The sequence below is a fragment of the Odontesthes bonariensis genome, chromosome 1 (assembly GCF_027942865.1).
Source record: "Odontesthes bonariensis isolate fOdoBon6 chromosome 1, fOdoBon6.hap1, whole genome shotgun sequence".
Lineage (NCBI taxonomy): Eukaryota > Metazoa > Chordata > Actinopteri > Atheriniformes > Atherinopsidae > Odontesthes > Odontesthes bonariensis.
In genome coordinates this window covers 44,750,285-44,777,547 of record NC_134506.1, presented here as the reverse complement: position 1 = coordinate 44,777,547, position 27,263 = coordinate 44,750,285, and the positions used below count along the sequence as shown (strand labels likewise).

Below are 27,263 nucleotides of genomic sequence, written 5' to 3'. Positions count from 1 at the left end.
ACTACATTTTAAATGGTTAACACAAAACTCTCCAATTAACTGAAATATGAACAAAGTTGGTCAAATAATTCACATGATGTCATTTTATTAAGCATGTAAAAAACGTGTTTCAGCGCATGAACAGACAGCAGAACACGTTGCCTGAGTGGCGAACCTTTAACCATGCAAAAACTAACAGGCGGTTAAAAAGAGGCATCTTTAACGTAAAGACTCACAAACGTGGAGCGATTGGTCGAAAAGGTAATAAAACAGGTGAGTTCATTCAGATTTGTTCACGGCAAAGTGCAAAGATGCGGCGGCCAAGCGTCGAGGTTAGAAATCAGTGCAAACAGCAGGCTTAATAAACTTCATAAACAACATCCTTCGACTCGTTAGTACATGTTCAAACAACAGAAAATGGCAGAAATCAAGCTTCTATTCTCACATTCCTTCACAAGCTCAGAACTGTGTCATCAAATAAGGAAAAGGCATCGAGTAAATTCATCCAAACAATGAATTATCTTTAAAAAATGTGTGTAAAAGTCAGCCGGAAACTCAATTATTTCTCAAATTCACCCACAAAAAGGCATCTGTTCCGATATTAACGAGACGGGAGAAGAAATCTGCATTCACCGTGTACAGAATCCCTTTGTGCCTTCAGCAAATATTCACTTTTCCTTCGTTCCGGCCTGTGAATTAAATGCACGTCTCAGGGTTTTCTGTAGCTGAGCCACACGAAATAGTCCAAATTCAAATGAAATGAACAAAAAGAAAAAGAAAAAGAGCACAGAAAGAAATAAAAAAAATACGTATTTGGACCCCCCCTTTGGTATGAAGGCCTAAATGAAGACCTGGAGATGCTAATTACCCTCAGAAGCATGTGTCATGTGACCTGAGTTTACATATAGCTGCTGTGAAAGGTCTTAGAGTCAGACAAAAAATAATCAGCCCAATGACGACCGAGGAGCTCAACTCAGGGACAAAGAAAACCTTTCCAAAAAGGAAGAGTTTCTGTTAGTTAACACCGAGCCAGTCGTCCTCAGAAAGGCTTCAGCCGAGGCAGATGTTATGTTGCCAGATGTTTGCATGGAAGGCAGATTGAACTTTCCCAGGTTTTTCCAAAAAGCTGGAAGGTTTTCTGCGCCTAACAGAGGAAATGTGACTGACTGGTGATGAGATTTAACCAGAAGAATCGGTCGCACGGAGCAGGAGTTCCATCTGAAAAGGCACTTTGTGAATAATAGCCCCCCTTAAAGGAGGTAAAAAGCAGTGAACCGATTCATTTGCCTCATCTTCACGGGACTTTGTGATGAAATGCGGATGAAAAAAGAGCCGATGGAAGCTCATCGGCCCCTGAACAACATGTTATTGTTACTGTGAGAAGAAGAACGGCTCGTTTGTGACGTCATCGGTCAACGAAATCACCAGTTCCTGAGTTCCTCAGATTCTGGGACTCCCCTTAAGGGCTTTTCTTTTTCAGCCTGTTTTTAAATAACCAGGACAGTATTTTTTCCTGTTTTTTTTTTTTTTAAACAGAGCGTGGTCACCTACATCCTATTATCCGCATTTTACATTTCATTACCACTAACTTTGGTCCACGTGCTTCCTTCCAGGCTTCTTCAGTTTCCCTTCAGGCAGACGCATCCTGCTCAAGAGTAATTTCACCCAAATTACAACCCAATCAAACACTTCCTTCTGCTGGTTACTGTTCTCTGCTTCTCCTGCTTTAAAACTACAGAAAAGTGATGAAAAAACCCTCAGAAACAGTCAAAATAAAATCCATCTGCAGTCGGGCTGAAGCAGAAATGTGAAACGTATAAAAATAAGACGTTATCAGTGGTTAAAACGGAAAAACTTGTTATTCGTCAGGCATGAAAAAGTCCAACTTCACACCAGCAGAATGCTTCGTCTGAGCTGTAGGACCGAGGCGCTCAGTTGATCCAGGCGTAGGCGTACAGGCCGCTGTTCTTCCACAGCTCGCAGCGAGTGGACGAGTAGTTCTGGACCACGGTCAGGCCGTCTGACAGCAGAGCAGTGGCTGATGGGTACTCGGGCCACTTGGTCTCCGTCTTACCTGGAAAGCCAAAAGAAAAGCGCAGTGAGTCGTCGGGTTTCAGCGATGAAGCGAAATCTGAGCCGGAAAGGTTCGAAGCAAAGAAACTAGACTGTGTTTCACCAGCAGGTGGCAGCACTGAGTCTTTGCTGGTGGTTTTAAATCAGTAGAAGAAGTGTTTCAGACACTGGCTGTGTTCGAAACCGCATACTTCTCCTACTTCTCCTACTACTCCTACTAACTTTCTGAGTTAGTATGCGAGTTTGAGTAAGCAGAAGTTCCCGGATGCATACTATATTCTCTGAAATGTTGGGTATGCATCATGAGGTTACTACTCATACTCAAACTACCCAAGATGCAACGTAACGTGACGTCGCCGATCGTCATTTCCTGTCAAAACGGCAGTTTCGAGCTAGCTACAACGAGGGTAGGTTCACTTCCTGTTTTCAAAACAAAAGCACCAATTGTATGGTAATGGCTTTCCCTATGATAAAAGGCAACGGGTATTTTATTTTGTGAAAATAACCGGAAATGCGTTGCTCACTGCGGCTAGCTTTAGTAGCGCCGAATTCGTGGGAACAAAATTGTAAACAGCCGGTATTTTGTCAGGTTTTCAACACGTTGGGGATCTAAACGACTACTTTCTCACCTGGAAATGTTTCAAATGTTGCTAAAGTTTACAGAGTTTAGAGCTTAAGGGAAATCAGCTTCAGGCCGGCTGATTTCAGCTCGGGCAGGAGCGAAATGCATTGTGGGTAAACGCTCTGCATACTGTCTGATCGATGAGTATGCAGTATGCAGTATGCGGTTTCGGCTGGCTGTTTTCGAAACCGCATACTACATTTACCCACAATGCATTGTGACGGAGAGCGTCTCCGGAAGGGTCTCCATGGTCACCATAAATCAGCCTTAATGTGTTGGACGCCGCCATTCCTGTGCACGTTACCGCTCAACAGAGGCGCTACTGCGCATGTGCGACTCTCGGCAGAGATTGTAATTAAGTGGGATGCCTCACTCTGTTGGAAAAACACGTCTGGCGACAATAGAATTCATTGTCGACGATTACTATCATCGATTTTTAATCGACAAATCATTGCAGCCCTGATCTATTTTAGAGGCAGTGTTTACAAGTTGGAAAAGAGCTCGTTCACCTGTTTTGGCAAAGCTGACGAGGTTGCGTGTGATGAGCTCCTGGAAGCTCCTGTCCTGATCAGACAGAGGTTTCCCCAGGAACAGCTCCAGGCCTCCAAAGAAGGCCACAGCGTCCAGGCAGTGGAAGGAGAAGCGGCTGGGAAACGGCAGCAGGTCGCCGGACGTGTTGACCGGCCCGGACGGCGTGTGCGTCACCACGTAGCGATACACGGGACTGCTGAGGGCCGCTGGGAAGAAGAAGAAGAGCTTATTAAAATTCATCTTAATAACACGAGTAAATATAACTGATACACCAGACATCCACAGAGATTATCAGTAGAAAACAAACTAATAAGAAGCATCTTAAAGTTAATTAAAATGCTGATTTTCTTTGACAAATAGTCTGAAATATGAAAGAATATAAAATAAATCATCTTATCAGCGCCTGGCTTTAGCAGGTGGGTGGCTCATCTGATCATACTTCCCTTTTTAAAAGCCTCCAGACTTCTTAACTTCACAACTTTTCTCCTTTAAGTAGGTTTATTAATCGATTAATCTGTAATTGCACGTAACCTACTTTTTATGTTAGTGTCATTAAGCCAGTTAGTAAGAAATGGGGGCTTGTCTGGGATAACAAAGTATAAATATAAAAGTAAAACAACCACAGATTTGTGTTTTCCAGAATTGACTTCTATTGAACACGAGTTAAATGATAAATGCACTACTTATAAAGTGCTTTTCTACTTTGTTTGCTCACACTTAGGCACGGGCCGGGTACCGGTTTCAAGGTATACCACGATATTAAAAAGTCAAGGTTTCAAAACCACAAAAATTTTCTGTCATACCGTCTCTGCGGTATGAGCGTTTGTTTTTTTTAAATCATTATTTTTTTGTGGCGTCTCGTCAGAGAGAACGTGGAGCTGCAGCTGCAGCGTAGGGACCACGTCAACTCCCAGAACTCGTTGACGGAGATTGGCAGAACTTTGGGGAATTCGCTGTTGTTTCATTCACTGGAAGTGGCTTTGAGTGTCATGAAAAGCGCCAAATAAAACCGATTTATTATTATTATCATTGCATCCTGAAAGGCAACGATAATTCCCAGGTGTGTCCACTGAAGCACTATTTCATAAAAAACAAAGAAAAGGTAACTCAATGCACTTAAAAGTCCTATAACAGACTATCATGGTGAGAACACATGGAACATAATGCATGCCTATTGAAATTCCAACTTCTCAAGTCAAGTCAAGTCAAAGTTTATTTATAATGCACTTTTAAAACAACAATAGCAGCTGACCAAAGTGCTAACAGGAAGGCCTTGAGGAACATGAACAACACAGACAATAAGACTAGAAGACACCCATAAAACACAATAAATGAAAAATAAATAGATAAGACTCAGATGAGATTAAAAGACTAGGATCATAAAGAAATAAAAGCCTGGGCATAAAGATGGGTTTTAAGATCTGTTTTAAAAACAGCTAAGGTGGGAGCCAGGCGGATATGAAGAGGGAGCTCATTCCACAGTTTTGGGCCAACAACTGCAAAGGCCCGGTCCCCTCTACTTTTTAATCTGGAGCGGGGCACCACTAAACGCAGTTTGTCTGCTGACCCGAGGGCCCTGGAGTGGCTCTGGATTTTTAAAAGATCAGCTAGGTAAGGGGGTGCCAAACCATGTAGGGCTTTAAAAACAAATAAAAGAATCTTAAAATTTATCCTGTATCGTATGGGGAGCCAGTGGAGGGCAGCAAGAACAGGAGTGATATGCTCACGCCTTCGTGTCTTGGTGAGAAGACGGGCTGCTGCGTTTTGGACAAGTTGCAGTGCAAAACTTCTGCAGGCTCATCAGCTATTATGTCAGTAATGGGTGAGAATGCTGATCATTGATGACAGTGATGCTCTTCCTGCGTTGTTTCCTTCACTTTCGTCGTTGTAGTGTAGTTAGCGGAGTGTTTTTACTTTTTTCAATTATTTAGGTTCTGATCTTGAGCCGCGGGTTAAGTCTCTGCATTTATTTGCATTTTGTGTTGTTTCTTTTCCACAAAAAATAATTCATAAACTCGTGACTTGAGTTGCAGATTTAGCTTTAGTTAACACATTGACTCCCGAGTCACGTAAAACTACGTTTTTACTGCCCATGCGTTGGCTCCCACATGGTAAAAATAAGTTTTTACGTTTTTTTTTATGGATTCTGAATCTATACATTCTAATGCACATTCTGTGTGATTTTTGTAATTATGTGATGAACAGAACTGACATAGATGGCAGTCAAAAACTGGTGTCATCATCTGGACATTTTGATCATTACGCCAATGGCTTTGCTTCAACTCAAGAACAATTTTGGTAACGCTGCACTGATTGTTGTGCATTTCCGCATTTTGTCCAATCGCACGTGTCGGTTTCCAGAGGGTGGCGGTAAAGTAACATAAACAAACAACAAGAAGGAGAAGAAGACACGCGACAAGTCTAAGAACAGGTTAACTTTGCAACATGCGACACGACGCAAATCCTCTGACCCGGATATGTAAGTATCTAAAGTGCGACAGGCTGAAAGAGCGCACGTTTCACAAAAGCCCCGATATCTCAGTTTGTTGTTGATTTTGGTGGATACCCGCCTTGGTTTAGCTAAGGATAGCTCGCTAATGGCGGCACCTAGAGACACGCAGTTTTGACCCACAAAGAGTTTAAAGTCTCAGCTTTCAAACGAGCCATAACATGTTTCAGTGGCCCTATCATATAATATGCTGTGACTGTACAAAAAACGTCAAAAAAATGGTTTAGAACGCTGGGAGTCTACGACATAATTCCGTAAACACCGCCGGTATTCAATGTGTTAAAGGACAGACTGCATATATTTATTTTATTAAAGAATAATTCAGTAATTTTTTTAATTATTTAGTTTAAATAATGTCCAGCATGTTCTATTGTTTAAAAATAAAAGACTGTTCAATGGAAAAGTTTTTTATTTTTCTTGTTTTTGAATAAAGACATTCAAAACGCTGTAATCACAATACTTTGAAACCGTGATATTTTTGCCGAAGGTTATCATACCGTCAGAATCTCATACCGACCCATGCCTTCTTACACTAGAGGCCACATTCACCCATTCACACACTCAGCAACAGTGGGTAGAGTCTTGCCCAAAGACACTTCAACGTGTGTTCTGGGGGAAGCTGGGATCGAACCAGTGACCTTCCAATCGGCAGACGACTGCTCTTCCTCCTCCCACCAGTTAAGGCTTAGCTTTTGTCTCCACTCCTCAGTAAAAATACTTAGTGTGAACACTGCAAACTCTTTATCCTGCGGTTCAGCAATAGGGAAAAACAAGCTACCGTTCATAAAAAAAAAAAAAAAAAAAAAAAAAAAAACATGAAGCAAGCAGAAAATAAGGAAATCACCCAGGATGCCTCGCGGTCACCTTTCTCAACAGCTAAATGTCACGCTACTCAGCCCTGAGTGAGTTTAACAAGCCTCAGGGGGGAGAAAACCTCATGAGGCACAGATCTGCAGCTGCAACACAAACTCATCTGCAGAAAAATAATTATTATGTTCAAAATAAACCAAAATGCATTGTATATTAATGCTCTAATGTGATGAAATAATGCAGGAAGGTGGAATATTTACAATATTTTTATAATCAGCAGAAATGCGGCAGACCAAAGAACCCGACGGGGAGAATGAACAATGAGTTCAAGGTAAACACAAACCTGTGCTAAAGAAAAAAAGGACCAGACTCAGTGAGTAACTCCCTGTAATATAGACCAGTGAGCAGTGCTGACCAACATGTCATTGGGTCATCAGGTGGGAACCTCCTTTCATCAGTGTTTCGTTTAGTTGGGCCCACGACACCTCCAGGAGGCTAGAGAGTGGCTGTGTTCGAAACCGCATACTACTCCTACTACTCCTACTACTCCTGCTAACTTTTTGAGTTAGTATGCGAGTTTGAGTAAGCGAGAAGTTCCCAGATGCATACTAGATTCTCCGAAATGTTGGGTATGCATCATGAGGTTACTACTCATACTCAAACTACGCAAGATGCAACGTAACGTGACGTCGCCGATCGTCATTTCCTGTCAAAACGGCAGTTTCATGCTAGCTACAACGAGGGTAGGTTCACTTCCTGTTTTCAAAACAAAAGCACCAATTGTATGGTAATGGCTTTCCCTATGATAAAAGGCAGCGGGTATTTTATTTTGTGAAAATAACAGGAAGTGCGTTGCTCACTGCGGCTAGCTTTAGTAGCGCCGAATTCGTGGGAACAAAATTGTAAATAGCCGGTATTTTGTCAGGTTTTCAACACGTTGGGGATCTAAACGACTACTTTCTCACCTGAAAATGTTTCAAATGTTGCTAAAGTTTACAGAGTTTAGAGCTTAAGAGAAATCAGCTTCAGGCCGGCTGATTTCGGCTCGGGCAGGAGCGAAATGCATTGTGGGTAAACGCTCTGCATACTGTCTGATCGCTGAGTATGCAGTATGTAGTATGTAGTATGTAGGATGTAGGATGTAGGATGTAGTATGTAGTATGTAGTATGCAGTATGCAGTATAGTATGTAGTATGCAGTATGTAGTATGCAGTATGTAGTATGTAGTATGCAGTATGCAGTATGTAGGATGTAGGATGTAGTATGTAGTATGCAGTATGCAGTATGCAGTATGTAGTATGTAGTATGCAGTATGTAGGATGCAGTATGCAGTATGCAGTATGTAGGATGTAGTATGCAGTATGGAAGTATGTAGTATGCAGTATGTAGGATGCAGTATGCAGTATGCAGTATGTAGTATGTAGTATGCAGTATGGAAGTATGTAGTATGCAGTATGCAGTATGCAGTATGTAGTATGCAGTATGTAGGATGCAGTATGGAAGTATGCAGTATGTAGTATGCAGTATGTAGTATGTAGTATGCAGTATGCAGTATGCAGTATGTAGTATGCAGTATGTAGGATGCAGTATGCAGTATGCAGTATGTAGTATGTAGTATGCAGTATGGAAGTATGTAGTATGCAGTATGCAGTATGCAGTATGTAGTATGCAGTATGGAAGTATGTAGTATGCAGTATGTAGTATGCAGTATGGAAGTATGTAGTATGCAGTATGTAGTATGCAGTATGCAGTATGCAGTATGTAGTATGTAGTATGCAGTATGGAAGTATGTAGTATGTAGTATGCAGTATGCAGTATGTAGTATGTAGTATGTAGTATGCAGTATGCAGTATGTAGGATGCAGTATGGAAGTATGTAGTATGCGGTTTGGAACACAGTCAGTGATCACTGGCGTCCCAGAGTCACTCCCCTAATGCCAGCCATCACTGCTCCTCACACCACAACAACCATCTTTTCTTCCACAGCCACGAGCTACCGCAGCCTCTCACCAACTGCACACCAGTGCAGGAGTGGGGATTCAAACCCTGGTTCTGGTAGGGGGGTAATGAAAGCATAGAGGGTGCCAGAGGTGGAGGCAGGACAAGACACACTAGCAGATTCAGCAGACAAACTCACCTAAACAGTCCTAGCCGTTTTAAAAGGGGACAAAAATGTCCCTTTTCAGAAATTAAGGAGTTTTGTTTTGTTTTTTCAGACATAGCAAAAAATTTTAAAAAATCCCTAAGAATCAATGTTGTTGCTGATCATTAACATATCCCAGACCATAATTATTCCCGCTCAATAATTCCACTTTGCATTGAAAATATAGCAGTTTTTGTGTTTGTTTGTTTGTTTTTTTTAACAGAAATTGGCGTTTACATCATATAAACCAGTATTTAAAGGGTTAAATTTTTGAAAATAATTTAACTTGGTAGTTATGATCAGAACTGAAGTGGAATAAGAGATCCATGAAAAAAAAAAATATCAACACATGATGTTTTTAAGGTTAAGTTGTGTTTTAAATCAGGTATGAAGATTAAGTCCTGTTGAAAACCCTGCATGGTAACATGGATCCAAAGCCCTCATCTTTATAATTTGAGACAATCTGAAACTTATTTTAATCACCCAGGAGCCAGTTTGTAAAGCTGATGGAAAGCACCCAACGACCGGCTAACTTATTCTCTACCTGCAGCCCTCCAGGCCAGATCGTTGTTGGGACACGTGACCCGGATGTCCGACACCATGGTGGTGTAGGCCCTCTCAGGGCAGTGGTCTGTAGTGGGGCAGAAGGCCGAGGACGGGTACAGGTCCAGTGCATCTTTGGAGAGATCCTGACCGAAGGACTGAAGCTTATCTGAGGACACAAACAGAACCATCTTTAACACCATCATCCATAAACATTAGAATATATCAGAAGTGCAGATGTGGTGTTAGTTGAGTTAAAGTACAACAGATGGCTCATAGATATGATTCTAAATGTTGGTTTTTGTAGTTTAGGGTGGAAGAAACGTTCAAATTTCCTGCTTTAAAATATCAGTCAGGTGGAAACAAAAGCAGAACTGATTAACTATGAATGAAAAGATGAAAAACTATTACTTAACTGTATACTCACAAGGAACAAAGTGGGAAAAAGTGCCCCCAATATTTTTAGTCTAGAGCTTAAAAATTGAGCCGCCAAACACCCATCGGATTTGTTTGTCCAGCAGATTCCTCCGATGCCAGATTAGAGTAAGATCTGGAGAATATGGAGGCCAAGTCAACACCTCAAACCATTCTGGAAGCATGTTTGCAGCCTGACAGGTCACACTATGTTGCTTCAGGAGGCCACTGCCATCAGGAAGTATTTAGGCAGGTGGTATGGGGCCCAAAGCATCTTCCAGGTGCCACGATAACAACAACCCCAAATTCAAGGTGAGCTCATATTTTTCATAAAAAAGCTAAATGTTTCACTTTAAAACGCGTTAGATACGCGTTTGTGATGTTCTGTTGGAAATAAAATATCAGTTTATGAGATTAGAAAATCTTCTGTTTTCTTTTTTTATTCTGGAATAATTTTAAGTTTCCTGTCTGATTCCTGTCAGTGGTCATAATGTTATGGCTGAACGCTCAGCTCATACTGGTTAGTTCTTATTAAATATCACCGCTCATAAACTTATTAAAACACTAAGTATTATGAGAACTGTCCCTTCACCCAGATTAACTACCCTGAGGAGTTCATGCATCACCCAGCAACGTTGACCCAAAGTGGGTCAAACAGCCAAGATCCTCAGCAGAGAAATTTAGCTCCAGAAGTCTGACGTGGAGACGGACTCCAGCAGCCCAGCTTCAGGTAACTTCACTCAGTGGGGTCACATGGCTCTGAAAGGATCGGATTATTGGCTAAATTACAATCAGAATGAGCTGAGCGAGGGTAATTCTCCTTGGATATGTGGCGGTGAATGAATGGGATCAGAGGAACAAAGCTTGTCATACCCCGGTATGATAGGTGGCGCTGTACCCATTCCAGCTGTTGCTAATAGAGCCACTTCCTGTTGACCTCTTCACCACCAACAACAACATCAAACTCAGGCATTGGAGAAAGATGGAGAACGCAGAGCCAGATGAAGCTACGTCCCTCTACATTTGCTCTGTGATGAGCTGCTTGTTGCACAAACTCGATGCCCAACGGAGCATTCTCCATCGCGTTGTTTGTTTCTTTCTGACGGCGACAACAACAGGAATATCGTCTCCTTTGACTTCCGGGTCACGACCCCGGGAAAACATCTGGAGCATGCGCAGAACGCAAAGTCTGATTCACCACAAGCTTCAGCGTCTACAAGCAGGTTTAGAGTGACTTTCAACCCAGTTATCTCGGGGTCTGAATCCCATCCGATCCAGTTCTTAGTCAGATTAAGGTGTCTACATGCACTTAATAACTCAGTCTGATTGTAATTTAGCCAATAATCCGATCCTTTCAGTGCCGTGTGACCCCACTGTCTCTCCAGGAGGTAGATGTATCCATAATCAAGTCTGCCATAAAGAGAAGGCTGTATGAAAGTAAATACAGAGGCTTCCCTGCAAGGTGCAAGCCACTCATCAGCCTCAAGAATAGAAAGCGAGATTGGATTTATCTAAAAACTAGGGCTGGGGTTAATTATTTAACGCCGATAAATATCGCATTAGCGCAGGTTTTATTAGTTATTTAATTATTGTAAAAGTCTGTTGCTCACAGGCTTTTATTTTGTTAAAGTCTGCTGCTCACAGGCTTTTATTTTGTAAAAGTCTGCTGCTCACAGGCTTTTATTTTGTAAAAGTCTGTTGCTCACAGGCTTTTATTTTGTTAAAGTCTGCTGCTCACAGGCTTTTATTTTGTAAAAGTCTGCTGCTCACAGGCTTTTATTTTGTAAAAGTCTGTTGCTGTCTGCTGTGGAACAGGAAAAGAAAGTAATCGGCGGATCCACCAAACATGGAGAAGGGTACGGAACTTTAACTCGGCCGTTTTCATGTTAAAGTTCTTCCAGACGGCGGAGTCGACAGAACCAAAGTCATCTGTAAACTCTGCCAAGTTGAATTGTTTGTTTGAATTTGTCTTGTCAGATTAAGGTGTCTGCATGCACTTAATAACTCAGTCTGATTGTAATTTAGCCAATAATCCGATCCTTTCGGTGCCATGTGACCCCACACAGCAGCTGTTACCTCTCACAAACCACCGGTAGTCCTCCCAGGTCCAGGAGGAGATGTTTGCAGCCGGAGGACTGTGGAGGAGACAGAGAGGGCAGGATGAGCTTTGATCCGAGCTCCGGCTGAAGCTGAAGCACCCGTCGGCAGGCGAGCGCTCACCTGAAGTCGGCCTCCTGCTCCGTCGTCCCGACCAGGAAAGGAACGTCGCTGTAGTTTCCCTTCTTCTCCCACAGCTCGAAAGGTGGCGCCTCCAGGACGTATCCGTCCACCACCGCCACGGGGCCGATGAAGCGCCCTTTGGTTGGGAGGTCTGCGGCGTCCTCTGCTGCCCAGGACGGGTACTCCTGCCAGGGGATGGCCTGGGACACAGTAACCACAACCGCCCGGTTAAAGCAAAGCTGAGATCTCATTTCTGTTTCTCTCAACAACCCAAAGAACCCAAAGAACCCAAAGAACCCAGCGCTCAGTGTTCATCAGCCTGTGGACATGTGAGCCAGGAGGCCAGCGAGCTCGTTTCCCAGTGAGGAAGGAAACCCCGGCAGCTTTAAACGGCCACATCAGGGGCAGACAAACTCCAAGTTCTGTGTGCACTTTCTTTTTTTGAGGCGAGTAAAAGCTGACATTAAATGATTATGTTAAAAATAATGCTGACAGTGTTCAAAGAGGAGCGATGTCAGTCTGCAGGCTGCAGTAACACGGGTCTAAGATCCAGTGAGACGCAAAAACAGCCTCTTTAGAATGAAACGCCATAAATGTGAATGATATTAGCCGAAAACGAGAGTATTTTATGACAAATCGTAGTGTTGTGCATATTAATGAAGAAAAAAAAAAGGAAAAAGAAAAAAAGGGGGAAAAATGGGAAAACAAGAAAAAAAGGAAAAGAAAGAAGGAAAAAAATGTTTTGTTAAAGTCTATTGCTCACAGGCTTTTATTTTGTTAAAGTCTGTTGCTCACAGGCTTTTATTTTGTTAAAGTCTGTTGCTCACAGGCTTTTATTTTGTAAAAGTCTGTTGCTCACAGGCTTTTATTTTGTTAAAGTCTGTTGCTCACAGGCTTTTATTTTGTTAAAGTCTGTTGCTCACAAGCTTTTATTTTGTTAAAGTCTGTTGCTCACAAGCTTTTATTTTGTAAAAGTCTGTTGCTCACAGGCTTTTATTTTGTTAAAGTCTGTTGCTCACAAGCTTTTATTTTGTTAAAGTCTGTTGCTCACAGGCTTTTATTTTGTAAAAGTCTGTTGCTCACAGGCTTTTATTTTGTTAAAGTCTGTTGCTCACAGGCTTTTATTTTGTAAAAGTCTGTTGCTCACAGGCTTTTATTTTGTTAAAGTCTGTTGCTCACAAGCTTTTATTTTGTTAAAGTCTGTTGCTCACAGGCTTTTATTTTGTAAAAGTCTGTTGCTCACAGGCTTTTATTTTGTTAAAGTCTATTGCTCACAGGCCATAAATGTGAATGATATTAGACGGAAAACGAGAGTATTTTATGACAAATCGTAGTGTTGTGCATATTAATGAAAAAAAAAAGGAAAAAGAAAAAAAGGGGAAAAAAGAAAAAAAAAGGGAAAAAAAGAAAAATAAAAGAAAGGAAAAACAAAAGAAAGAAAGAAAAAAAAAGGAAAAAGAAAAAGAAGGAAAAAGAAGAGAAAAATGGAAGATAAAAAGGAAAAAAAAGGAAAAAGCACCAAATGAATCCTAACTTCATTTGGGATGTGTGTCGTTATGACACTTAGAAGATAAGAATAAGAAAAGAGCATCTCATCTCAGTTTGTAACTGAAGCAGAGAGGATGTGAAATGCAGTCCTGTTGAAGCCACTCTGTGCTCATATTTATGTGCTCGAAAAACTTCCACCCTCAAACAACACGATGCACAACGACGGCGCATTAGTTTCTGGCTCGAAAAGCCACATTTAATTAAGGCTTACGACCCCAGAGAAGAGCCACATAAAAGCTTTAATTTAGATCTGCTATCGCTGTGGCTGCTCCATCCTCTGCAGGCCGCCCAAACACAGAAGCAGTTTATGACACAACCGCAAGCAGTTCATTCTGATACCGCGGTCTGTTTACCGATGCAATCACATCTTTAACGCCAATTCCATTCATTTTGTTTAATCCGAAGACTTGATTTTCCTTTTAGGTGTTGTGGAGCTGAAGCTTCTGCAACACGCTGTCGTTAAAAGAGTAAAAAAAAAAATTTAAAAAAGGGGGGAAAAAAAGGAAAAATGAAAAAAAGGAAAGAAAAAAGGGAAACAATTTTTTTTAAAAATGGAAGAAAAAAAAGGAAAAACAAACAGAAAGAAAAAAAGGGAAAAAAATTAGAAAACAGCTAAAAAAAATAAATCATCAAACCTGAAAATAGAAAAACCCAAATATTGTATCCTCTTTTCAACCATCCCGAGTGACATTTTAAAGACCTTCGAACAGGAAAGTTCAGCACGAGGACTGAAAGGATGCTGAGAGCCGAACTTGTGCTGAGGAATCAAACTCGAGCTCAAAAGGAAATTTTGGAAGATTTTCCATCTGAGAAACCTTTGATGGAGTTTCAGAGGCACAAATGTTCAATTAAGGCTGTAAATAAGCCATTCCGTTTCGTTAAGGGATTCATTTATTCCGCAGGTTTCACAGTAAAAACGCCCGGCTGCGACATTTGGAATCCATCAGAATGAAAAAGCAATTTAGGATCGTTTCAATACGTCTTAACTGACTGTGAAGATGAGCTGCGAAATATGGTATTTAATCAAATCTTCAAATATTAAAAAGTATATTAGAGAGTAAAGACAGAGTCCATCTGTTATTAGAATTTTTTAATTACCGACCTGCCTCCCTGCTTTGATAAAAATAAGTCATTCCCTTGGATTTCCAGCGCTTGAAGTGCTAAATCCCCCCGGATCTGCGTCCTACCTGCAGGATCTGTCTCACGGAGAGGCGTCGGAGGCAGGCCGGGTCTGCGCAGCCCGTCTTCCGCAGGAACACCAGGTTGTCCGCCTCGGCCTGCCTCAGCGTGGCGTTGTAGACGTACGAGCCGCTCATGTCCACCGCGGCGTGGAAGAGACCTTTAGCCAGCGGCGACATCATCAGGGTCCACACAGAGGTCCCACCTTCGCCAAACAGAACACATCGTGGTCATTTCAGTCGTCCATTTGGGGAGGAATTCATCAGGAAATAAGACATTACAAATCCTGAAGAAAACCCAACAATTCCTCTATTGACTCAAGAATACATTTCCACACATTATATATATAAAAAAAGCCTATCAACCAGCAGCTGTTTAACACATTTACTCTATTTATTTAAGGGCAATTTCTTGATTTCAACTCCTCTCTGAACACACTTCTATGAGCAAAAACTGCTCAAAAAGAAGGAGAAACACATTTTTAGACCTTAGGCTCAGTAAACCAGGCAAAACTAAACAATTTTTTTAGAGTTTTAGACTAAAAAAATGCATCAAACACTGTGGTGACACCAACTCTCAGAAGGAGTCACCCAGGAAAGGAAGACCAAGAGCTTCCTGAAGCTCTTTCAGAGTTTTTCTTTGGACATTTTCTGCTTTTTCCCCTCATTTTCAGCCCAGTTCTTGTACCTGATGTGTTTTTAAGCCACTTAACTCTGAGCTGTGAACCATTCAGGCAGGAAAAAGGCTCCTAACTCAAGGGATGAACCAGTGTTGTGTCCAACTTAGCAAAGAAGCCGTTTTAAACTGGATCTTTAGGCTCTTTGTTCCCAGCAGCCTGTCACAGAGACACATCATTTGTTCCCATTTCTTTAGCTGCATCTGTGAAAAACAGCTTCATAGTTTCAACTTTTTGTACATTTACGTTAAAACTGCTTTCAGTTACCAAAAGAGTCAAATTAATATAAGAAATTCTGTTTAAAAAAAATCTGCCTCAGATTCTGGGTTTCAGAAATCACGGCCCCTTTTTCTGTTTTTCCTGGTATATAAAGAATGAAGGGAGGCTCAGGACTTCTGCACAGGGCTGCATACAAAGCAGAACATTAAAGGGGAAAAAATGGAAGAAAAAAAAAGGGGGGAAAAATGAAAAAAAGGAAAAAGAAAGAAAACGAGGGGCGGTCCGTGGCGTAGTGGGTTAAGCAGCCGGCCCATGTACAGAGGCTTAGTCCTCGATGCAGCGGGCCCCGGTTCAAGTCCTGTATCAAACAGCCCTGTGCTGCGTGTTGTTCCCCCTCTCTCGGCATCCTGCTTCCTGTCTCTCTCACACTGTCCTATCATTAAAGGCATAAAAAGCCCAAAAAATACTTTAAGAAAAAAAAGAAAAAAAAGGAAAAAGCACCGAATGAATCCTAACTTCATTGGGGATGTGTGTCGTTGTGACACTTAGAAGATCAGAATAAGAAAAGAGCATCTCATCTTATAAAAGTTTGTAACTGAAGCAGAAAGGATGTGAAATGCAGTCCTGTTGAAGCCACTCTGTGCTCATATCTATGTGCTCGAAAAACTTGAACCTGAAGCTCATGAGCTGAAGTTTCTGCAACATGCTGCCGTTAAAAGAGTTAAAAAAAAAGAAAAAGAAGAAAAAAGGGGAAAAAATTTAAAAAGTGGAAAAAAGAAAAAAAAAGAAAAAAAAGGGAAAAAAAGTGAAAAAAGTGGAAAAAAGAAAAAAGGAAAAAAAGAAAAAGGAAAAAAGAAAAAAAGGGAAAAAAGTGGAAAAAAGAAAAAAAAGAAAAAAGGAAAAAAGGGAAAAAAGTGGAAAAAAGAAAAAAAAGAAAAAAGGAAAAAAAGGGGAAAAAAGTGGAAAAAAGAAAAAAAAGGGAAAAAAGAAAAAAAGGAAACAAAAGGGAAAAAAGAAAAAAAAAAGGGAAAAAAGAAAAAAAGGAAAAAAAAGAAGGAAAAAAAAGAATGTGCAGAATGTGCAGAGCGAGCAGTCCCCTGCTTCCGAGCAGCAAACACCGTAACAGGCGCGGCTGTCGGCAGCAGGCAGCAGGCAGTGATACGAAGGGAGAGAAAATAGGGCCAAGCAGATATTGGACTTGATTGTATAAGTATGAACATATTTAGACTAAAGTAGGGTCCAACACACACAGAGGTGGGTAGAGCAGCCAAAAACTTTTACTCGAGTAACAGTAAAAAGAAAAAATAGGGCCAAGGGATTGTGAGGTTTATTATTATTAATTAATTGAATTCCAATTGGCTTGAATTGGACTTACTATCTAAGTACCTTGAGATGACATTTGTTGTATTTGGCGCTATATAAATAAAAATGAATTGAATTGAATTGAGGTCTGACTTTTTCCTGGAGAACGATTTTGTGATGCAAATGTATTACTCTGTTGAACGCATATTGTTCTGAGAAGCAAGACGCTTTATTTTTTAAACCCCAGCCAACTAGCCGGACTACCTTCATCAACACCAAAACGAGGCTGGAACTCTGCTCACAGGACGCAGCAGGGGGTAAGAAGATGTTCAGAAATGATGCTGCTGATATGGGATGTTACACAGCTTCATGTCAGAAGAGGCGAACTGTCCCTTTAAGCTGAGCCCTTACTGCTGCTAACAGTGTAATTATGCGTCACAGCGAGACCCAGTGACATATTTAACGTAGTTTTTTTTTTTTTCACACCTGAACTCTGTCCAAATATGGTGACTTTTCCCGGATCTCCTCCGAACACGCGGATGTTCCTCTGGACCCACGTCAGAGCTGCGATCTGGTCCAGGAAGCCATAGTTCCCTGTGGGAGAAAGGAGAAGGAAAAGGAACCGATTACACCCACAACCTGCTTTGTTCTGACCTTATTTTCAGCGCTCCCGTTTCCTCCGTCAGAAACAAAACCAGCTCCCCGTTTGAACTAAATTTAACTGGATTTGAGCTGAGGGAGCGGGGAAGTGGGGCAGGGAGTCAGGAGTATTCAGAATTAGAAATGTTGGCGGCTCCTGGAGGATGAAAGGACGCCAGGCCCGCTCGTTTAACGGGTCGTTTCACACCGAGGTCAAAGCGTGCATCCCAGAGACGACCCCGCTGCACTCACAGAACTCAAAGATCAGCTCGGAAACGAGCCGCATCTATCCGGATGGCATTAGCATTCATTAGGTATTTACATCCTAATGGAGGTGCAGAGACTTTCATTTGGACTGGGAGTGCAACGTAAACCCCATAAATATTAAAAGGGTTTCCTTAAAGAGGTAAACAGCATGTTAAACAGCGCCTCCACACCCATTATCCTCTTAAATAGTGAACACAGTCGCAGCCTAATGGAGGCTGTTAAAAACCCTCACCCACCACCGCCGTTTCTCGAACTCTGCGATCCTAATTAGAGTTTTTAAACCGAGCGAGTAAAATATTTGTTTGTTCAAAGTGTGGAGCGTTTTATTCCAGCTAATTCATCCAGTGAAAGTGCTGAGATTTCCCCCAAACAGCAACAGCTGAGTTCCACGCTACAAGGTCCACAGTTCAGGCCATTCAGCGACTGATTGGAGGCTCTTTGACAGCTTTAATTATGACGCTTAATAAGTTGTTAAGCACAGCTGTTAATGACAGAGGAGCTGAGCAACCAACCAGCCCACCTCTGCTGTGGCTAAACCCCTTTTTTCTGTCTCTGGGGTCCCATAAATCAACATTAAGCCGTTACAATATAAACAATCAGGGGCTTAGCTGTTGTTTTTAAAATAGAAGCTATATCGACGGTACAGAAAACTACTCTGTTTAGATAAATTAGATCAATATCAGGCGGTCTAACTTACTTTCATCCAATCATGAGCTGTGGTGGCAAAGGGTGAACTGTGGGAGTGCCTCATTCAGCTGTAAAATGCTTTTTTTTAACCATAAAATGTCTATTATTTGCTACTGTTGGGATTTGGGACCCCCATGGGTCCCCATTTCTGGGGGTTTCCAGATGGTTCTGGAGAAAATAAAACCAGAAACCTATTGAATTATACCCCACACTGTCTGCACCAGTGACGGTTTGGCCTCAGAAAAGATGTGAACGTACTGGACTCAAACATCTCTTTCTATCAAAGCAGCAGAACTCAGATGAACCACAGACTTGGAGAAGTAATCCAGCTGTGGATGCAGCTGGAAATACAGAAGTGGACTCAAGTTTGGGGACCTGGAAGTCTGACGCGATATTATTGCACCATCTTTTTTATTTATTTATTCTATCTATCTAGCAAATTTGTTTGTTAATTACTAAATTACTAAACTCATTGCAATGTTTCCTCTGAAACATGGTGCTTACATATTTAAAAAAGGTTATAAAAAAAAAAGAGGCTGGGTGAGTCAACTCGTTAATTATTTAAACGCCGATAAATATTTTATCGCGCATCAACGCAGGTTTTATTATTGTAAAAGTCTGTTGCTCACAGGCTTTTATTTTGTAAAAGTCTGTTGCTCACAGGCTTTTATTTTTGTAAAAGTCTGTTGCTCACAGGCTTTTATTCTGTAAAAGCGTTGCTCACAGGCTTTTATTCTGTAAAAGCGTTGCTCACAGGCTTTTATTCTGTAAAAGCGTTGCTCACAGGCTTTTATTTTGTAAAAGTCTGTCGCTCACAGGCTTTTATTTTGTAAAAGTCTGTCGCTCACAGGCTTTTATTTTGTAAAAGTCTGTCGCTCACAGGCTTTTATTTTGTAAAAGTCTGTTGCTCACAGGCTTTTATTTTGTAAAAGTCTGCTGCTGTCTGCTGTGGAACAGGAAAAGAAAGTAATCGGTGGATCCACCAAACATGGAGAAGGGTACGGAACTTTTACTCGGCCATTTTCATGTTAAAGTTCTTCCAGACGGCGGAGTCGACAGAACCAAAGTCATCTGTAAACACTGCCAAGTTGAATTGTCTTCTCAGCGTAGTAGTTCCAGTCTAAAATATCACTTAAAGGCAAAACACACAACTGATAGCAGCAAGTCATTCAAGGAAACAGACAGTGGAGCGAGGCTTCTACATAAAAACTACAGAAAGATGCTGATGTTAAAAGTGTGTTTGCACAACAAATGTTATGGCACTTTCATTCATATGGCAGCACATTTAAAATAAAGCTAAATGCTAAAAGCTATACGCTACTTTTGGATTCATTTTTGGATTTTGCGTACAAATGCGATTAATTAGATTAAAGATTTTAATTGTTGCCCAGCCCTATTTATTACACTTATGATAAAAAATAAATAATGAGAATAAATATACATATATAGATAGGCTCCCTTCAGTAAAGGTGGTCTTTGTGTGTCGCCGGCTGACCTGAGGTGTTTCGTGGGGAACCTTCTCTCAGGATCTCCAGAGCCAGGAACCCGAAGGCATTGAGTCTGTAGTTAAAGCTGACGTAAACCACTTTGGTGTCCGCGGCCAGCTTCTCCGTGGGCGAGTATCCCTGCTCCCCTCCGCTGAGCGTGTGCAGGTATCCGCCGTGGATCCAGACCATGACGGGCAGCTTGGCGTCGGGCTGCAGCGTGGGCGTCCACACGTTGGCGAAGAGGCAGTCCTCCTGGCCCATGGCCTTCCCCGCGCTGGACATCGGGCGCACCTGAGGGCAGATGCTGCGGAAGCGGCCCGCGTCCGTCACCACGCTCCTGCACACCGGAGCGGCGGGGGCGGCCCAACGCAGGTCACCCACGGGCGGGGCGGCGTAGGGGATCCCCTTGAAGGAGTAGGCGCCATTTTTCTACAAAAGCAGGATGAAAAAGTGGCGTCAGGTACACAGTTTACAGGAGGAGCGAAGTCTGAGAAGCCCAAAGTTAGAGGTTTCACTGTCACAAAAGGGACTTCTGTTAACCTGCCAGATCACTAAATGCCTCAGAACAAACTTGGTTACAAACTCCTCAGAAGCTCATTTCAAGCCAGAGGATCCAAAATGCTTCGACCAAAGACATGAGAAAGAGTCTTTGGGAACCATTTCAGTTCAGTTGCAGATTTTACAATCATCACTTCAAACTAGGGCTGGGCGAGTTAACGCGATAATAACGAGTTAAAGGATAAGACCGTTTTTTTGACATTGGGCCCTTGATTTCACATTATAACATGATGTTCTACTCACCCCTGCTTGTTGTTGGTCATTTGGAGCTGTTCCGAAGATATTCGAGAGGCGTCTGGCTGCTCTCTTGAGATATTCGGCCATGAAACGGTTTCCTATGGGCAAGCTAATACAGGCACAAACTATGCTGTTTATAATTTATTAATTACTCTACACTAGCACTGATAACGTGGAGGTGCGTCGCTTACTTAAAAAAATCCGGGTTACTAATTTTGAATTTTAGGTGAATGAATAAATAGGCAGCAGGTCTGTGGGCTGTCTGTGGCAGTAGCACGAGGAGGACGTCAGTAACACCCACTTTACGACAAAAAAATCTAAATTACAGTAACCCGGATTTTTTTAAGTAAGCGACGCACCTCCACGTTATCAGTGCTAGTGTAGAGTAATTAATAAATTATAAACAGCATAGTTTGTGCCTGTATAAGCTTGCCCATAGGAAACCGTTTCATGGCCGAATATCTCAAGAGAGCAGCCAGACGCCTCTCGAATATCTTCGGAACAGCTCCAAATGTTCAACAACAAGCAGGGGTGAGTAGAACATCATGTTATAATGTGAAATCAAGGGCCCAATGTAAAAAAACCGGTCTTATCCTTTAACTCGTTAATTATTTAACGCCGATAAATATTTTATTGCGTATTAACTTTATTATTTAATTAAATGTATGTTATTTTATTATTGTAAAAGTCTGTTGCTCACAGGCTTTTATTTTGTAAAAGTCTGTTGCTGTCTGCTGCGGAACCGGAAAAGAAAGGATTGGATTATTGGCTAAATTCCAATCAGACTGAGTTATTAAGTGCATGTAGACACCTTAATCTGACTAAGAACTGGATCGGATGGGATTCACACCCCGAGATAACTGGGTTGAAAGTCACTCTAAACCTGCTTGTAGAGGCTGAAGCAGGGACGTAGCTTCATCTGGCTCTGCGTTCTCCATCTTTCTCCAATGCCTGAGTTTGTTGTTGTTGTTGGTGGTGCAGAGGTCAACAGGAAGTGGCTCTATTAGCAACAGCTGGAATGGGTACAGCGCCACCTATCATACCGGGGTATGACACGCTTTGTGCCTCTGATCCCATTCATTCACTGCCATGGTCACGCTGCAGGACATTCGGATGTTGGACAGCGTTCATGCTTTCTTTGTAATGTTAGCATTTCTGAATATTTCATGAGCACCGCGCTGGTAGACGAGTTTGGAAAATTTCTTTATTTCTTTTTAGAACTAATAAAAAAGCTCATTAAATTTAAATGTGGGCGTGTCAGCAGTGTGTGACACCTCGATGCCCCAAGACGGGAAGCTTTAAAATCATTTCTACCAAAGTTGTGCGCGTGTTAACTTGATTTATGGGTAGTAAATGTTCATGTATCATTACTGTCATTAATATGAACAAGGTCAAACATTTTAGGGTGTTTGGCCGCTCAATTTTTAAGCTCTAAAAATATTGGGGCACTTTTACCCACTTTGTTCCTTGTGAGCATACAGTTAAATAATAGTTTTTCATCTTTTCATTCATAGTTAATCAGTTCTGCTTTTGTTTCCACCTGACTGATATTTTAAAGCAGGAAATTTGAACGTTTCTTCCACCCTAAACTACAAAAACCCTTGCTCAACTCACGTCAGATTGTAATTTAGCCAATAATCTGATCCTTTCAGGGCCATGTGACCCCACTGAGTGTAGATGGGAAACGTTTGAACAGTCAAGCGTTGCTCGTGCAGAAGTCACATGTTCCTTTAATGCTGACCAGCTGAAAATGTATCTAAAAACCATCCTGCATCATTTCTGCAACAGATCTGAGTTGTGACATCTTGTTTGGGAAGTGAAACCGAGGTTGAGTGGAGTTAAAAGGAAGAAAAACGGGAATTAAAAGAGAGTTTCAGACACTTTACTTTTGTTTTTGGTGGGTTTAGATAAGATTTAAAATTAAAAAAGCAAGTTTTATGTAATGTGTTCATCACTACTCAACTCAACTTTATTTACAAAGCCCTTTAAAAACAGCCGTGTACATGAATAACTACACGAAGTATAAGGCATGAAACATTAGAACAATGTAAAAACAATAAAAATATTAAAACAATAACAGAAACAGAGTCTCATGCTGGGTTAAAAGCCAGGGAATAAAAATGGGTTTTAAGACGGGTTTTAAAAATGGGCGGTGAAGGGGCTTGTCTGATGTGAAATGGGAGAAATCAAGTACACTAATCAAGTATATTCAAGGAAATAAGATTTATTATGTTCTTTTCAACTCCTGAAATTCTTCAAATACATTATAATAAGATGTTATATGATTATTTAAAGTATATTTCTCCTGTAAAACCGAATGAGTGACTGATGCTCTGCACATGCACAGCAGAAACGGGGCGAGACATTTATAAATCCAGGTTAAAGACATTTCTGTTCTCATGTGTCTATGCATGAAATCTGCACGCTATCTTTGAATTTATCTGGACTGTTGCTTGTTTTTAAATTCATTTAAATGATTTTATTTGTTTCTCTTTATATTCTTTTATGTATTTTTAATGCTTCTTCCACTCCCTGCCGCCATGCTTTTATTTTATGTGAAGCACTTTGAACTGTTCTGTACAATTGATTGATTGATTTTTTTCTTTTTTAAATGTTTGTATTTATTATTATTATTGGTTAGTAGTAGTATTTTTTTATTAGAATTGGTATTATTATTGTTGTTAATACACAATCATTGTAAATATTAATAATTTATTTATTGTTTGTTTATTAAATAATTTATTATTAATAATAAATATTTATTTATTTAGTAATTTATTATAAATATAAGTAGTATTTGTTTTACTAGATTTAGTATTATTGTTGTTGTTGTTAATATACAATCATTGTAAATATTACTAATATTAATAATTTTTTGAGCTACTTGACTAATTTGAATTTCCCCCATTGGGGGATGAATAAAGTATTTTTCTATTCTACACGATAGACTTTAACACGATATCTTTGAATTTATCTGGACTGTTGCTTGTTTATTTGTTTCTCTTTATATTCTTTTATGTATTTTTAATGCTTCTTCCACTCCCTGCCGCCATGCTTTTATTTTATGTGAAGCACTTTGAATTGTTCTGTACATGAAATGTGCTACAAATAAATTTGATTTGATTAAAAACTCACGTGTCGTCCTCTGAAGTCTCCGCAGTCTGTCGCCACCTGGGCGAGTCCCGGCGGCAGCGTCTGGGCCATGTAGCCCAGGTACGTGGCCAGAGCGAGCAGAGCCAGCACGCCGAGGCAGATGAGGAAGATGCAGCGCCTGGACAGCACCAGGAAGGGGCTGATGTAGTGCCTGTGGCGCACATACTGCACCTCCTCCTCATCCTCCTCCTGCACCAGGTAGCGGTACTCAGTCCTCTCTGGGACCTCAAAAGCATCTTCATTCATCTTCACTCTGGGAGAGAAAAAAGAAAACAGAACCGACTTCAGGGAGCAGGTTTACCCAACATTACTGCATTTCAGATGGGTGGAAAGCAGTGGATCACGGGTGTCCAGCTTAGAATTGCTCCCTTATTCTTTACACCCTGAAATTCCTCCAGATTCCTTCAATGCTTCAATGATATTGTCTTTAAACACATTTGTGGACAAGAATCAAGTCCAATTGGAGTGCTACCTGGAACTAGTACTTTGTAGAGATGGTGCTCTTTGGTGACAGGCTTTGTTCATTTCAAAAGTTGTAGAATACCAAGGCACTCATCTTCTTTGTAGTTAAAATGCCTTCATTTTCATGGGCAAAACATGATTAAAACACTTCGACGCGTTTCGGCATGAAGCCTTCGTCAGGAAGTGAACAGTTTCTTGTGTGGCAAAACTGAATTAAAAGACATCCGTTCCATGTTCTCAGGTGTGTGGGTGGGACCAATTAGCCAATGGCAAACCACTTATTTACAAAGATAATCCACAAAAAACAGAAAAACAAACAGAGATACCAATGGTGGTCAGCAGGGGGCCTCATTTTACAGTCTCTACAAATATAAGAAAGTATTAGATAACCTCAAAAAACAGACATGTAATACACATATAGAAATAAACATTTGTGCTTACAGAAAATGACAATATTCCAACTCATCATTTAAACTTGGATATAAAGTAGCTTTTAATTTAAAGATCCAGTAGCTCTCTCGCTGGTTTAATTGTTTCAATCTATCGCCCCCTCTCATTGTTTGTGGTATATGATCAATACCTAGAGCTTTTAAAATAGCAGGGTTACTATTGTCCTTGGTATTCTACAACATTTGTGGACAAATTGGAGTTCACTCAAAGACTCAGACTGTGTCCAAATTTCCTTCTGGGACAAACAAAGCAATTTTTCATTTAATTTCAAACCACTCGCTACTCATTTTATGGTGGACTACAGAGCACACTTTTCATTTTATAGTGTTATAAGAGTGCATGGTGAGATTTTATATACTTAATATAGTGTATTCTAAGTGTCAAAACAATGCCTGGTGAATATAAACCATCATGTATCGGCCTGAAGGGTTAAACAAAGCTGATCCACAAGTTTAACCTGCAGAAACCCCAAAATGATGTCATGCAAAGTTATTTCCTGTTTGTATTTGGAAGATATTTGAAGCTATTCTTAATCAGTTTCTTATCAATATAAAAGGTAAGAGCAGCCAAAATTTGTACTCAAGTAAAAGTAAAAAGTAGTCATCCAAATAATTACTTGAGTAAGAGTAAAAAAGTGCTCGGTGAAAAAACTCCTCAAGTACTGAGTAACTGTTGAGTAACGTCTGATTTATTTGTTAACACAAGCATTCAATCAGACAGACAAAAATACTAAATAATCATCTTTAGGCAGATTAGAGTTCATCCCATTGATAAAATAAATTTAAATGAATTAATTCATTACAAAATAGCTTAAATTAAAATAATCCAGGTAAATCCAAGAACTTCAATAAAAAATAAAAGAGACTTGGGAAATGTTTAAAACATATGTAACCCATATGGAACCTAAAAAACAAACATTCACCTATCCATGGGGGAAAAACGAGTTTAGGAAACTTAGCGCTACATGTTTCCTCAAGTTAGATGTTGAGTTTCTGCTGAAATGTGCGTTTGTTTTGGTTGCCACAGAAGACACATAATGTAGCTGCTGTTTCTCACTCTTTGTAAGGTAAACATGCTTTCAGTATGAGGCCTCGTCTGCGTCTTCATTTCCCACCGTTGGTTCTGACATTTTTCATCTGTTTCTTTCTTTGTTTGCTACGACTGCTAATGCTAAAGCTAACCCGTCCCGCCGCTGAGATCGAGTACGGTCACGTGACCAGACTGCACGGCTGCGTCTGATTGGTGGAACACAGTCAGGTGGTAGAGCCTTTGGCGGAAGTCTCTCTCTCTGTCAGAATAAAACATTAAAATGAGGCGTACGCGGGGGGATAAAAATAATGAGGCGTAGAATACCAAAGAGGTAAGAAGAGAAGTAACCAGCTCATTGTAGCCTAATGTAGCGGAGTAAGAGGACAGTTTCTGCTGCACACATCTACTCAAGTAAAAGTAAAAAGTATAGAGATTTAAAACTACTCCTAGAAGTATAATGTTTTCAAAAACTTACTCAAGTAAATGTAACTCGTTACTACCCACCTCTGCTATTATACAATGTGAGAGTAACAAGTAACTCGTATAAAGGGACACTTATCTGTTTGTTTTTCAATGTGAATTGTGTTCAATTAATTTTATTGCATTTAAACAGCAGGAAAGCCCAACACAAAAGGGCATTTAGTATTTATCTGTTCATCTATTTGTTGAAAAAAAAAGGATGAAATTAACGTCTTAAAATGCATCCTGACGGTACATTCATTTAAACATGAAAGTATCTTAGTAAAAGTGCATGGAGGGGCTTTACAGTATGTGGAGATGGTGATAAGAAGTGTGTTTGGCTGCAGTTGTGCAGTTCATGACCTCAACACCCTCCAGGAAAGATGTGGGAACAATAAGCGGACACACAGGGAGGAGAAAACACGGAACAATGCTCTGCAACGTTGAGCTTCAGTAGATATATATACTCAGTACATATAGCATTGATTTAAATGCATTTAAATCCGTATTTATCTTATTCTTAACTTTTTAAAAAATTAAATCATACATAGTCATTTGTCCAACAGTTGTCTTTTACAAATCAACAGACAATTACTGGGCCGAAAATAAGATAAAAGAACATGTTTGTTTTCTTTCTTTCTTTCTTTGTAACTGCAGCTTAAAGTAAAGTTTCCAAACTGTTAACTTCTTCTACTTCGACAGGCTGACACAGAAACGACAGTCTCCTTACTTACCATGTCAGAAACCCCAAAAGTTCAATCAGAAACTTCCGAAAACAAGACCATACGCACTTTACTGCTCCGCTGGGTGGAGTGCGCATGCTCAGAACCGTCCCTGTTTGTGGGCATTTAAAGGGACAGTACGCGGGGAACAAAAAGTCAGTTTGAGCTACAGACTTCATTGACTTACCAGGTAATAGATTTAATACGCTGGGAATATACTTTAACCCTCATACCTGATTTAAAACTTAATTTCTGAAAGGGGACATTTTTGTCCCCTTTTAAAACAACTTAAAAACATCATATGTTAATATTTTTTACGCTTTATTTTCATAGATCTTTTATTCAA

At 40.6% G+C, this 27,263-nt stretch overlaps 1 protein-coding gene across 2 annotated transcripts; it reads right to left on the bottom strand.

Moving 5' to 3' along the window:
- Positions 1-68: 68 nt before the first annotated feature.
- LOC142382313 (para-nitrobenzyl esterase) lies at positions 69-27,013 on the bottom strand. Of its 2 annotated transcripts, XM_075468032.1 has the most exons (10): positions 26,930-27,013; positions 23,778-24,048; positions 19,856-20,276; positions 17,254-17,361; positions 14,579-14,775; positions 11,844-12,043; positions 11,700-11,758; positions 9,211-9,378; positions 3,184-3,411; positions 69-2,053 (listed from the first exon to the last, which is right to left on the bottom strand). In XM_075468032.1, exons 2-10 carry the CDS (start codon positions 24,039-24,041, stop codon positions 1,911-1,913), a joined length of 1,788 nt encoding a protein of 595 aa, XP_075324147.1. In that variant the 5' UTR covers positions 24,042-24,048; positions 26,930-27,013; the 3' UTR covers positions 69-1,910. The 2 variants fall into 2 exon arrangements, with proteins under 2 accessions (XP_075324147.1, XP_075324156.1); XM_075468041.1 differs by lacking the exon at positions 3,184-3,411.
- Between the last annotated feature and the right edge of the window lie 250 nt (positions 27,014-27,263).